Genomic DNA, 13,328 nt, shown 5'->3' on the forward strand with positions numbered 1-13,328 from the left:
GCACTGCACCTGTCAGGATGTGCTTTAGGTATGGTGTGGGACCCTTAAAAATCTGGAATCCTTCAGGTTGGAAAAGGCCTCCGAGATCACCGAGTATGACCGTTAGCAAGTGCATTATATATAGAAATATGAGGCATGTTTGTGTAAAGCAGACACATGGAAATACCTATAAATGTGATAAAACACGTTGGACACAGTCTAATAACGGATTATCGAGGAATATGGGAGTTTACTGAACCTTGTTGACTGGGGAGGTTTCATTATGGATTGGGTGACCCCCAGGGCAGGAAATCCAGCTGTACTTGTTAATATTCCTGACTAATGGACTTCAAATTATCAGCCATGATACGAGGCACTACTTCTGGAGCTCTTATCCTTTCTATTAGTGTCCCTGGCAAGCCTCCAAAATAGAAATGGGGATGAAATTAATCCCATTCTGTGGCAAAATAGTCAGATGTAAGATAGAAAAGCTTTGTGGTGGTTCTTTAATTTTGCCTACATTGTTAGCTTTATATAGAATATTGTTGCTAATCTCCTTACATTTTATTTTTGTGGTTTGAAAAGCCAAAAATATTCATTCTTCTATAAAAGGAAATCCAGTTCAATTGAAGTAATAAAGTCCCCACTATTTGTTGTAGTACAGTGCTCCTGCAGGAGTAAATCCACTGTTTCCCTTCAAGTATGGGTAATAATTAGACAGTTACTGCTAATTACTGCTATTAAAAGAAGATTGTTATGGAGTTGTTAAGCACTCAGATTAAATGTGTGCATTCTTTATGAAGTTATTATTTATGATATTCTTGTAAGACTCGGCATCAGTATTTCTGCGTCGCCCTTGTGCACTGCAACTCAGTGGCAGCAATAAAAGAAACAGAGGCGATTTAGCCACAGGTTTGGGAAAAGCCGTGCACAGCTGAAGGTTTCAGCACGGCTGAAAGTCGTGTACTTATGTCGTTCCGCCAGCAGATGTTGCTGTGGATATCAGGTTTGGGAATTCCGGCCGAGAAGAGGGCACTGAGCAGGCGGAAGGGTTTGTTTCGAGGAGAAGTTCCATCGCTCCGTGCAGAATTCACATTTTGGGCACGAGAAGCAGCGGGCTGAGAACTGCCCTTCCAGGCTGTGTGCTGAGGGCAGAGGATGAGCTGCTGAGGATGGGTTTCCAGGGCAGTTTCTGGAGGCAAAGGGCCTTGTTATGGGGCTGCCCAGGCGGGGCTGAGCCTCGTGGCACCAGGGCAGAGCAGCTTTGGCCCCTTGCCCGCGGGTGCTGGAGCCAGCTGGATTTTGTGAGAACTTGGGGCAACTCTTTGGCTGCGTAGTCAGGTTCTTATCTCCTCAGCTGAAAAAGGGCTCTCTGGCAGGAGTGTTCCACTGCTCTGCTGCAGTGAACTCAGCTCCCAAACACGCCACGGCCCCGTGCCCGCACCTCCCATCGGCACCGGAGCTCCCACGGAGCTATTCCCTCTTCCAGGGGACAGCAGCGACACTGCCCTGTGATCCCAGAGTCCCGTGGCTGCTCCACCTTCCAGAGGCACCAGGTGGATGCTGCATCCAGCAGAGAGTCTGGAGAGGAGGGCAGAGCTGGGCTCCCCACCTGCCAACTCCACACGTCTTACCCTGCTCCTCCACTTTTCATCAGCGGGGCAAGAGCAGGGTCACGGTGGCTTTTCCATATTTGGAGCCCAGACTCTCCCAAAATGCTATTTACTTGGTGTTTTCCAAACAACCAAACCAAGAAAAGCAGAGAGAAGTGAAGAAGGAAGGGGAGAAGTGTGAGTTAGCTGTGGGCTGTGGGAAAGCTTTGCTGCTCCACAGAGGTGATAAAGGGAGAGCAAAGCAGTTGGAAAGGGGAAAGTTTTCCAGCTGAGTCAGTGGGAATGGAAGGACTGGCTTTGCATTTGGTCCTCTGCCAAACCAGAGCAGAGATAGGAGAAGGCTCCTTCCCAGACAAAGCTTTTCAGGTATGAGATGCAGCAAGAAAAGCAGCCAGGAAGGATTTCTGGTGATCTTTTGGAGGAGTTTCCTTTTTTTCTGCTGCGTTTCATGGACATTTGTTTCCATTTAATGGAGGGAACTGTATGGAAAGGGGATTTGAGAGTGATTTTGCCCTTGTACAATATTGGGACCCGAAGTGTTTTTGTAACTGAGGATCTGTTTTCTGGCTGCCAGCAGATTACCACAGGTGATATTTCTTTGTTCTGTTGTTAAGGTTATTCACAGATATTATTCAGTGAGGGATTTCTGTCCAGTTTGCTACTAAGCATTTATAACTTAGATCCAGTTTTATTGCAGGGCAGCAGGAGAAATTCCAGCAATCAGAGCAATTATTTTCCCCTTAAATAAACAGTGCTGCCAGAAATTTGGAGCAGGTCACATAACTTCGGGTATGAAGCACAAACCCCCTTGAATTGCACAGTAAAGGGGAATTTACCTTGTCATAGCTTTTCCTCACTGTTTTTGTGCCCTGGAACGAGGATCTGGAGTCGTGTTCAGCAAGAGCTGTAGCAGCAACGTGCCAAGAGGTTGTTCCAAGCGTGTTCTCAGGACATCTGCAGGGGATGAGAAAGGCAGAGAAACGTGGGAATAGAGAAGAAGGATGGGCTGCTTCCAGGGGAAATGAGAATTGCTCTGAACAGGATACTCCTGGTGATGGCTTGTTCAGAGGGTTCAGCAGGCAGCGCGTGCTGTTGGGGTTGTAAATGGTTCCGTATCCAGCGAGTGCTGTTCATCATCCCCTGCCTGTGCTCTGGTTTCCACGTGGAAATCCCCCCTGGTGTCTGGGCTCTGCACCTGCTGCTTGTGCTCTGTATCCAGCCCTGGGCTTTTATTGGGGTTTGGATGAGCCTGTGAGAGCGAGAGGAGAAAATCACTGGCCCTGAGCAGCAATTCCTTGGACAAACCTCCCGTCAGCAGCAAAGGATTGGGTGACTCTGGGTGTCTAAATGTACCTGAAAACTGAGTCTGTCCTCAGAGGGCAGCATTATAGGGGGGGACTGATGGATTTTTATTTGGGGATATCCCAAACCAGCCCTTCCTTCAGCCTCCAAGCACTGTCTTTGCACAGCCTCAACTCAGTGCACAGGAGGACCCCTCTGTTTCTGTGAGATGTCACTATTTATATTCTTTTTCTCTTGCCAGCTAAAAGTGTATGCTTCAAAACATGGGAAAATTCCCACATGGGGGCTTAGTTTCAGAGTTTTGGTTCATGAGAAGCATGGAGAGTTTCAGTGTAGTAAAGTATCTTTATTTACAGAACAACTTTACAAAAATAATTTCAATAAAATTATCACAAAGTCCATTTACAATATAATACAGCTGCGTTTTCTCCCAATGTAACATCAGATTATGATGGGGAATATTTGATATCAATCCATGGCATAAATAATGATTTAAACAAGGAGCTAGTTTTGTTATAGTCTACAAATGACTAACAACGATTAATAACACATTTCTTGACTTAGGTGGTCCCTCTGTACAATGCACATTGATGCTATAGAGCCCAGGGACTGGAGGATCCTGGAAGATGATGGAATCAGGAATGCTTTGGGTTGGAAGGGGCTTTAAAGATGATCCAGTCCCGCCCCCTGCCACGGGCAGGGACACTTTGCACTATCCCAGGGTGCTCCTGGCCTTGGGCACGTGCAGGGATGGGGAATCCACACCCTGTGCTCTGCAGGGAAGGGTCAGGTTTCCCTCAGCAGGGATGTTGGGAGCACCCTTTGACTCCTGAGAGTCCTTAGTGCCCTTCTCTGAGACACCAGAAACACTGAACTGAACAGGCAGAGCCGCCAGACCTCAGGAACAGCTTTTCCAGTGTCGTGCCTTGATGTATGGGATTCTTCTCAGGGTTTTCCCAGAACAGCAGGCAGAGATCCAACCCCATCTCTCCACAGGGCCTCGTTTTGTAAACTTGCAACGCTGATCTTCCTTGGGACTTTGGGACGTGGGCTCCTCCAGCTCAGTTCGGTTGGGGTGTCGGCGCTCAGCTCTTTGGGAATTCCATCCTCTACCAGGGGTTTAGGACACGTACTGGGCTCCTCCGTGGGGCAGCACCTCCGTGACCCCCCAGCCCACCACGTTGCCCCTGGTGCGGCACGAGCCCTCCCCGCCCTGTGCCGCGATCTCGGGGGCGCTGAGCACTCTGTCCCACAGGTTGAAGCCGGTCAGCTTGCCGGAGAAGGCCAAAGCTTCGTCGAACCCCCCCCCGACGCAGCAGCCGTTCTTCTCCTGCCCGATCTGCAGGATGCCCCCGTCGGGAATGGTGTGGGCGCTGGCGACGTCCAGGGCGCTGGCTGCCAGCTGCCCCTGCACCCACAGGGCTGCCGACCCGTTCCCCGAGCTCCACGTGCCGCACAGGTGGACCCACTCGCCGGGAACGACCGCGTTTGGGGCGGCCACCCTGTGCTGGCCTCCCCCCACGGCGAGCACCGCAGAGCCCCGGCCCAGGTACAGCTGCAGCTCGTAGGGGTTGAACCTGGTGCCGTAGGAGAAGACGATGGTTTTGTCCAGAGCCTCGGTCACCTTGATCCACACGCAGGCGGTGAAGGAGCGAAGGCTCATTCCGGCGGTGGGGTGGACGCTCCCAAAGATCTTCCTGGAGCGCATGGGGAACAGGATGGCGGTTTCGCACCCTGGGGGGGGAAAGTCAAACGCGGCGTCAGGTAAATAGGAACTGGCCTGTTTGCGTGTGCACGGGTGGGACCTTTGATATAGCATGGAATTATCAAGCTTGGAAAAGACCTCTGAGGTCACCAAGCTGCGGCTACCCCATCCCAGGAAGCGTCCAGGACAGAGCTTGGAGAAACCTGGGATAGTGGAAGGTGTCCCATGGCAGGGGTGGCACTGGATGGGCTTTAAGGTCCCTTCCAACCCAAGCTGTTCCATGATTGTGCTTCCCAAGGGTCCCTGCCTCCTGGGAGAGCAGCTCTTTTGCTGTCTCACCTAAAGCAATCAGCCTTAGACTGGGTAGTCAAGTCAGCAACCCTCCCTCGGGGCCATTTAGGTCTTGGTTTAGCCTCTGAGTTCTTTTTGGGTATTAAATAGTGAAAATAACCCTGTGGTGAGGGTCTGGGGTCAATGAGCCATCAAACAGCAGGTTTGGGTGCCGTGGCATTGCTGGGATAGAGTGGAGGCTGTGGCTGGAGGAGGGGGTTGCTGGGCTGTGTCCTGAGGTTGTCTCCTGGATAACTGGGCAGCAGGGGAGGACGAGAGCTACCAAAAAGTAGCAGGAATGTGCTGACATGGGCTTATTTATTTAATATAATGATTCCCTGTCCTGACCCTGCCTTTAGGATTTTTTGGTCAGTAATATTTGGGCACTGGGCAAATGTGGGAAGTGTATAAGATGACTCGTATTTTTAAAGCAGTTCATCTCTCGTGTCTCATTAATCAGTGTGTTGATAATAGAAATTAGATTAGTTAAAACCACTGACAGGAGTCAATGAAACTTGGAAAAGCAGCTGATGACCACTGAGGCCAAGACACTTTTGGTATCCTATGTGCTGTTCCCGAGCTGTACATAACTTAATGCCCGAGGTGACACGGGGGAAGAACCAGCCCCAGCCCCTTCTCCAATTAAGCCGCTTCATTTCCCGTTTGAAGAAGCTGGAGGGTCTGAAATGCCTCAAACGTGAGTGGAAATCTGTGCCCCAGGGAATGAGGGAGCCCTTTGTGCCCTCCAGGATTGCTCTGCTCTGGTATTTCATGGGCTGCTTCCCTCCGGCTTCCAGCGGATTTTCCCTCTCTCCGCTGACCCTTTTGAGGAGGGGCAGGGTCAGGGAAGCAACTGCTGGGGATGCTCCTTAAAACGCTACTTAGGAGCACTATTGTGAAAAAGCTTTTAATTAGCGGGCTTTCGGACTTTATTATCAAAGCCTAAACAAAATTAAAACCAGCCTCAGCGAAGAACAAAAAAAGTGTGATTAGAAAATCCCTCAAGAATACGGCTGGCAGGAATTCAAGATGTGAGAAATTAAAGTCAGTTGCTAAAAAAATACCCTTGAAAAAAAAAAATTAAACCCGGAGAGAGGCTCTGGAAGTACTTAAAATGTAGCCTTTAAATTGAAAAATATGAAGGTTTTATATAAAACCATGTAGGAAGCAGCGGAAGTAAAGTGAATTTCCACTGATGAGATGCTCAGTGAGGATCGGGTTTGTTGCTCTCACCTAGTGCAGAGGAGCTGAGTGAGGCTGGCGGGGCTGCAGGAGGAGATAAGGAATGAGATCATGCTCTGGAAGGCAGGAGGTTTGTGTTTGGGGAAAAGAGGAATATGCTGTAAGATCTACCCCCAGTACACAGAGATTCCTGAGGTGTTGTGATAAGGGAGTGAAAGCCATTTACTCTTAGCTCTGGATGGGTGTCCTACATGAAAGGACCGATTCAGGTGAGGTCATAAAGCGCTTTGATGTGGATTGTGTTGTGTCTGTGGAAGTTTAGCAGTTACAAGCTGTTCCTTCTTGCTCCCCTGTGTCGGATCTCACTCAGGAGATGCTGCTGCAGGTCTCTGGCAAGGCCGGTGTAGCTACACACCCACTGCCACAGGACTCTGTAGATTTCTGTGGGGCTTTTAAACTGTAATAACTTGGATTTGTGGAAAGCACAGCCGTTAACCAGCTTTTAGAGGCCAGGCAGTGACAGCTCACTGATATTCAGATGTATCTGTAGCAGTTCTGCACCCACACCTCGACCAGATGAGGGGCTGCTCTGCCATAGCCAAGTTGCTTTTCTGGGTGTCTCATTGCACTGCACAGCGAACTGATGTGGAATTTGAGGTACTAGCTCATCTTTCTGTGGTCACCTCGCTGGCTGAGCAGCGCAAACGCTTTGAAAGGGCAAAAATACCCCCAAAACCACCACCCCAGTGTTCCTAATTTGTCCATCCAGAGGAAAGAGTCTGCCCTGACAGCTGGGTGCAGGGGATGTGCCCTCCCTGCTGTGGAGGTGTGCCTGGCTGGCTGACATCAGCCCTCTGCTCTTGGGCAGGTGGAGTGGGTGAGGAGGTGTTAATTTAGGGACAGGAAGGAGTGGGGACATGCAGGGAGAGAACAGGAGAGCTCTGTAATGCACAGCCAGGGGTGTTACCAGCTGGGCAGGTAAAAGGTGTGAGAGCACAGTTTGGATGTCTAAGACACGTTTGCTGAGCTGTTTTGATCTGGGAGAGCCTGGAGGTGGGACCCTGGCTGGCTTTGCCCCGTGTAAGGACTTGGATTAAACCCTGCTTTGATCCCACCTTTCAGTAGCTCAGCAGAAGTTAATGGGTTTCCCCCCTTTCTGCACAGACTGCTTAAGGCTGCCCTGCTGTTCCCGAGGTTTCTTTGGAGTGTTGTGGAGAGGAAGGTGCTCGGGAGGGTGTTTGTGGGGTCCCTGCCTGGACAGACCCACAGGGAGCTCTGGAGAAGCTCTGGTGGACTCACCTGCTGGCAGCAGATGCCGAGCTGCCCATTGCTGCGACACCTTCAGCTCAGCCCGGGTCTGCTGCAGCTCCTTCCACAGCGAGGTCAGGATGAGGTTGTCCCCTCTGGTGGCATCCAGTTTATCCTGCTGCAGGGCTGTCTCCTGCTCCTCAGCCCTGCTCAGCCAGGCGCTCTCCAGCCAGCCCAGCTTCACGGACAGGTTGTGGCTCAGCTGCAGAACGTGCTCCACCACCTTCCCCTGCTCGCACTCCTGGAGCCTCTTGGCCTCTTCAGCTTGGTCCCTGCTCCTCACAAGCACCTGCTCTACCTGGGACACGATGTGGGAGGTGACCTTGTCGAGGGTGGCGGCGAAGGAGCCCGCGAGGTCGGTGGTGAGCTGGGTCAGCTCTGCCCTCAGGGTCTGCAGGTCCAGCCTGGGGAGCTCGTCCACCGCCTGCAGCATCATGTTCTCCTTCATCTGGGAGTTCTCCAGCATGATGAACAGCTTGTCCCACTTGGTGTGCTCCCGCTGGCAGTCGCACGAAGCAGCTGGAAGGGAAGATACAGATGTTGCTGTCCCTTTGTACTCAGCTTTAAACAGAAGGAGTCTGACAAAATCTGGCTCTGGGCAAGGCTTGTGTGCTGCAGACAGTCACAGAATCATGGAATTACAGCTTGGGCTGGACCTTAAAGACCATGTAGTTCCAACTCCCCTGCCTTGGGGGTGGGGGGTCAGTGCATTTCCCTCTATGCAGAAACAGAAAAGTAAAATAGCGTGTTTTAAAGCAATTCTAAAACTGTCACTGACAGTCTTTTGCAGCAAAGCTGAAAAAGTAAGGATATAAAGCAAATTGCAAGGCACCTCATCCCAGTGCTTTAGCACTATTATCCATAATAACCCGCTGGTACAAGCACAGGCTTCTCCCTCTGCAAAAAGAAAAAATGCTTGTAATAATAACTATTGCAAGAGCTGGGCAACAAAGAACGCTATTCTGCATCTCCACAGATCTGGTTTAAATTCACTTACTTTCCTCGGTACCGGGGGCCGGAGCCTCAATCTCATTGTCCAGGTTCACGTACATGAGGTCGTAGTCGTTGTCTTCGTCCAGAGCGGAGCCAGAAGCGCCGAGAACGCAGAAGAGCGCGAGCAGGGAGAGCATTTCTTGGGGCAGCATTCTCCCAGCTGCTTCCTGGAGATCCCTGGGCTGCCTGGAGCTGCGCTGGGGCTCAGCAAGGCTGGGAGGGAGCCCCTAATAAATGCTGCGAGCGCCTCAGCCCGAATGAATGAGCGGCGCCCGTGCCAGGGTTGTAACCGGAGCGCCGGGGCTGTTGCTTTTGGCCGGGAAGAGGAGAAGGGGGCGTGCAGTTTGCTCAATCCCAGCCTTCCAGGTTCCACTGGGGGATGTGCTGACTCGTGGAGGGAGAAAAGCGGGGGGAAAAGCTGCTCCTCGGGCTGCCGCTTCCTTCCCCCCATGTGGGAGCGGATTCCCGGGACGTGCAGCAATGCAGGGATGGGGAACCGCGCTCGGAGTTCCCCGCCGGGAAGGGAAGAAAGAGCTCCCTGCGAACTCAGTCTGTGCTCGGTGTGTGCCAGGGCTGGGGAGGGCACCGGGAGGAAAACAAACATACCTGGAGCTGCTTGGGATGCACGTGGCTGGTTTAACTGAATAGAGCAGCTTTTTGGGATAGTTATAGAATGAGTTCTATTGTATATTCACAGTTTATTGCTTTAAGCAATAAAAGGGAACTCTTAAGGACGGCTTGTTAGAGTTTTGCTTTTCCAGCCCTAATTACCCCTAACCGCCCCCCCATAACTATGTGGATAATCCGTTAGGGCTGGATCTGGTTTTGGGAGTGTGTAAATCAGCAGCTGCAGGATCAGAGCTGTGTCTGTCACCTTTGAAAAGGCAAAACAAGGTGCTCTTGGATGAGACATTAATGTAGTGGAAGGATTATTGGTGTTAATCTGGTTTGAATTCCATAATCTTATCAGTTCAGTGGGTCATGAATCATTTCAGAGGTGCATTTCTCAGGTGAGCTGAGGGATAATGTGGTACAAATTATGTATTGCCTGTGAACTATCCAGAGAATAGCAAAAAAAAAGCACCCCATGTAACTCTATCTAACTTGTAATCTGCGTTCCCTTTCCATTTGTGTCTCTGCTTTTGCTCATGCAAACCTGGGCTCCCTGTGCTTGGATATTGGGAAGAAATTCCTCCCTGGGAGGGTGAGGAGGCCCTGGCACAGGTTGCCCAGAGAAGCTGTGGCTGCCCCATCCCTGGAAGTGTCCAAGGCCAGGTTGGACGGGGCTTGGAGCAAGCTGGGCTGGTGGAAGGTGTCCCTGCCCGTGGCAGGAGGTGGGACTGGATGACTTTTAACCCACAGAGCTCCTCTGTCCGTGGGACATTGCCATGTGCTCCCAAGCTCCCTGTGCTGCTGGGATGGGCAGAGCAGAGCTGGGGCACAGGGCAGCCTTTGCCATTTCTGGGTGCAGGGAGGGCAGCCAAAAAGGGGTGTGTGGGATGGGCTGGGCTGGGCTGGCACCGCCACCACCACCACACACCCTCGTGGTTCCTCCTGCCTGCCTTGCAGCCATCGACTGTCCCCAACTGGAGGTTGGTTTCTGCCTGAGTTGCACAATTCCCACTGTGTGGTCTGTTGGAAAGTCTGAGAAAATCTAATCTGGAAAGTACTGGGGGTAAAGGAGGTGGGGATGGAAGAGGGAAGGAAGGTAATTAAGGAGCTGAGGAGGATGTTTTTCCATTCTCAGACATGTTTTTGCGCTCTTGGTTTAGACTGAGGCAGATGAAGCAAGACTGGGGAAAAGTGCGTTATTTGTAATACACAACATCACCCCTGGCTGCCTGATATCTGAGAATCAAAAGGTTGATGAACTGTGTGTGTAAATCTCTCAGAGACAAAAAAGGTGTGACAAACAGCAAGAGGTACTCAGAGCTAACTCAAACATGAAAACACCAGAGAACAGCCAGTTGGTTAGTGCCTAATGACCTTTCAGGAGCTCTGTGGAGAACAGACACGAGCTGTGGTATCTGGGGGATTGTTTACACGTGTGTCTACACAGGTTATCCAGTTAAAAGCAATTCCCTGTCAGTGAGGTCACTCCAATATCGCTGCAAAGGGATGGGCTTGCTCCTAAATTGCCTTTGCTTTTCATTTATCTTGGTTAGTGAATATAAACCCAGCAGTGTTTGCTGCGGGAAACTGCCCAAATCTGTGTTTGCACAAAGTGGTTTTTGTTCAGAGAGGCTCTGTGGCTGAAATCCATCACCTTGTGTCACATCCAATTGCATCACTGCCCTGATACACCCGACACTTCAAAGGCTTGTTTTCCCAGATTAAATAATTAGTCTTACTTTCCAGATCCCTTCCTATCTGTGACATCCCAGCTTAGGCAATAGCATGGCTCAGGTTTTAGTGTCTTTGCTTGCTCAAAGCTGCTATTTTTTTGTTGCTCTCTGTTGAATTCCTTCCCACTGCACTTCCATAGCTGAGGTGACTTTTGCCTGTCCAGGAATAGGGGAATTTCATCTTTTGCAATCGTTACAGCTGCTGAAATTCTGCTGGAGTTTAAGGGCTCTGCCCCATATGGGCAGAAAACTTCCAGTGGAAACTAAGCTTTTTAGGGTCATTCATCAACAAACCCCTTTCCTTTTCCACTGGCCTTTGTGATTGTGTAGAGAACAGGACAAGACCCAAATCTGCTATGCCCATGGGGTGAGAGGTGGGCTCTGACCTTGCCTAGAGAGATCAGAGTGGTTTCAGGGAGGGGCCAGGGATTCTCCAGGCAGGATAGGATGCAGAAGTGTGGCTGGCTGGAGTCACTCCCCCAAGGTTAAGGACCCCTCAGGGGTCATTAGGAGCTGTTTGACTCGCAGTTGTCTGAACCTGCAGTGAATTATGTTGGTTTCTTGGCCCAGGGGGGACGTTACAAGGCCCAGCCGTGTCCTGGGGTGCGTTTCTGTGTCTCTGGCAGGAGCCCGACGTGCTCCAGCCTGAACCCAAATATCCTTTCTCTGCCATCCATGAACAGATCTGCTTATCTTCCCAAATTACACGGCTCAGGTTTAAATGGGAGAAAAAGCAGCAGGCCAGAGAGCAGTTCCTCTTGGAAACCGATCCAAAGAGAGCGTGAGCACTTCCAAGGCTTTGCAGAAAGGAGCCACACTAGGTTGCAGCAGGCAGATGTTTTCCATATGTTGCTCAAGTGAAACTTAAATCCACGGAGGCAGGCGTGTACAGCACTGGGGGGTTATGGATTTTGGTATGAGCCTGGCCTTCAAATTGAATTATGCACAGACATCTTCAGGAACTGTGTGAGAGAGGGTTCAGCTCTGCCTGCAGTTCACTCTCCCTGGCTCCCTTCTCCTCCTGGAAATGGCATCCTTAACTATTTCTCTGCAAGTACGCATTCAGTTCTCTTAATAACCAACTGTTCTTTCCATGTGCTGCCTATTTCATGTGAAAACCTGAACCTCAGCAAAGGAGAATTAGAGCTTTTATCTCTCTCTTTCCCCTCTCTTTCCCCTCTCTTTGTTAACTGAAATCACAGTTAGTTTGGTCTAGAGCTCCACAGAGCATCATCCAAATCTGAGGGCTCATTAAGCAGCGTCCTCATGACCCTGCACTTGAGAAATAAAATGATAATTAATAGGTTTTGGGTTTTTTTTTTTAACATTTCTGTTACACCTGATTCATTCTATTCAGGTTATTTGCTGGGCTTCTTGGCCAAGTATATAATTTTCTACAGTGCTTTTCATGCCTCCCTAGTTTTGGACAGATGATCCTTCCAGGCCAGGTTGGAGCCTGGAGCAACCTGGGCTGGTGGAAGGTGTCCCTGCCCGTGGCAGGGGGAGGAACTGGGTGATCTTTGAGAGGATCCTTTGAACCCAAACAGGGGCTGTTGTTCTTAAAAACCAGCGCGTGGGTGTTGTGCAGATTCTGTAGGGCTCTCTGCGGGCGTGGGGCACTGCCCACCAGCAGCCCCTGGCCTTGCTGTGTCCCCAGGGAACTCGATGCTGCTGCGTGTCCTGCCCGCGCTCTACGAGCAGCAGCCGCGGCCGATAACGCTGCGTCTGCGGGACCTGGTGGCACTGACGGCCCAGCTGGACCAGGCTGAGCAGCATCACCTCCTCAGGCTCCTCCAGGCCGTGGCCAGGAACAAAGAACTTGGGGTAAGCGCTTGGGGGTGGCTCGCTGCTCCCCTTTTGCAGGGGCTCGCGTGTTTGGATGACTCGGTGAGGTCTGTGCCGGCACCGAGGGGTCCTTATAACAGGCAGACAGTGACTTCCTGTGCTAATTCCACGGAATTCTGTGATTCCATTCCAAATTCTCCATCTAGTCGTAAGGAGAACGTAACAGTGACTCTGCTGGAGCAAAAGGTTTGGGTTAAACCATTTGTTTTCGGTGATTTTGGCTCTTCCTCCGTCAGCTGAGTGTGAATTCCCATAACTGTGTTTCTGCCCGAGAACATGAGCTGTATTGAAATACATGTCAAGGAAGATTAAAATGAGTTAGGAACTGATGAGAACCGATGATCCTCAACAAGAAAAACCAGAAGAAAGGGTTGTTTTATGCCCCATTTCTGTGTAAAATTGCCTTTCACACAGATGCAGGTCTCACTGGGTCTGAGGTGCATTAGTGTGCATGTGTGTTTACACAGGAATTAATTACTCAGTGCATAAGCTGTAAACACTCCATCCTGTTTGTAAGACGATTTTAAGCCTCAGCCCCCCCCCCCCCCCCCCCCCCCCCCAAAATTGGGTTGTTACAAGAAATGACAACTCACCCACAGCATATTTTCAGGCAGTGAGGATCTTGCCCTTTGCTTTCCCCTCTGTTGCAGCTCTTGACCTTGTCACCTTCTTTACTTTCCTATAGAAACAAAAGTTTCTACAAGTCCTTTAATTTACAGTATCATT

The 13,328-nt window shown here is 50.6% G+C and overlaps 2 protein-coding genes across 5 annotated transcripts in view; one reads left to right on the plus strand and one right to left on the minus strand.

Moving 5' to 3' along the window:
- Window positions 1-13,328, plus strand: part of VEPH1 (ventricular zone expressed PH domain containing 1) — a 53,413-nt gene that overhangs the window by 9,812 nt on the left and 30,273 nt on the right. For all 4 annotated transcript variants that reach the window (XM_027894854.1, XM_027894853.1, XM_027894855.1 and 1 more), the window contains one exon: window positions 12,415-12,581. In XM_027894854.1, coding sequence (XP_027750655.1) covers window positions 12,415-12,581 — 167 coding nt within the window. The remainder of the gene's footprint in view (window positions 1-12,414; window positions 12,582-13,328) is intronic.
- PTX3 (pentraxin 3) lies at window positions 4,015-8,665 on the minus strand. The gene is made up of 3 exons (XM_027894857.1): window positions 8,417-8,665; window positions 7,411-7,938; window positions 4,015-4,628 (listed from the first exon to the last, which is right to left on the minus strand). The coding sequence occupies exons 1-3, from the start codon at window positions 8,562-8,564 to the stop codon at window positions 4,015-4,017; spliced, it is 1,290 nt and encodes a 429-aa protein (XP_027750658.1). The 5' UTR covers window positions 8,565-8,665.

This window comes from Empidonax traillii, unplaced genomic scaffold, assembly GCF_003031625.1.
Source record: "Empidonax traillii isolate 1590-97213 ecotype Southwest subspecies unplaced genomic scaffold, ASM303162v1 scaffold444:size1099390, whole genome shotgun sequence".
Taxonomy (NCBI): domain Eukaryota; kingdom Metazoa; phylum Chordata; class Aves; order Passeriformes; family Tyrannidae; genus Empidonax; species Empidonax traillii.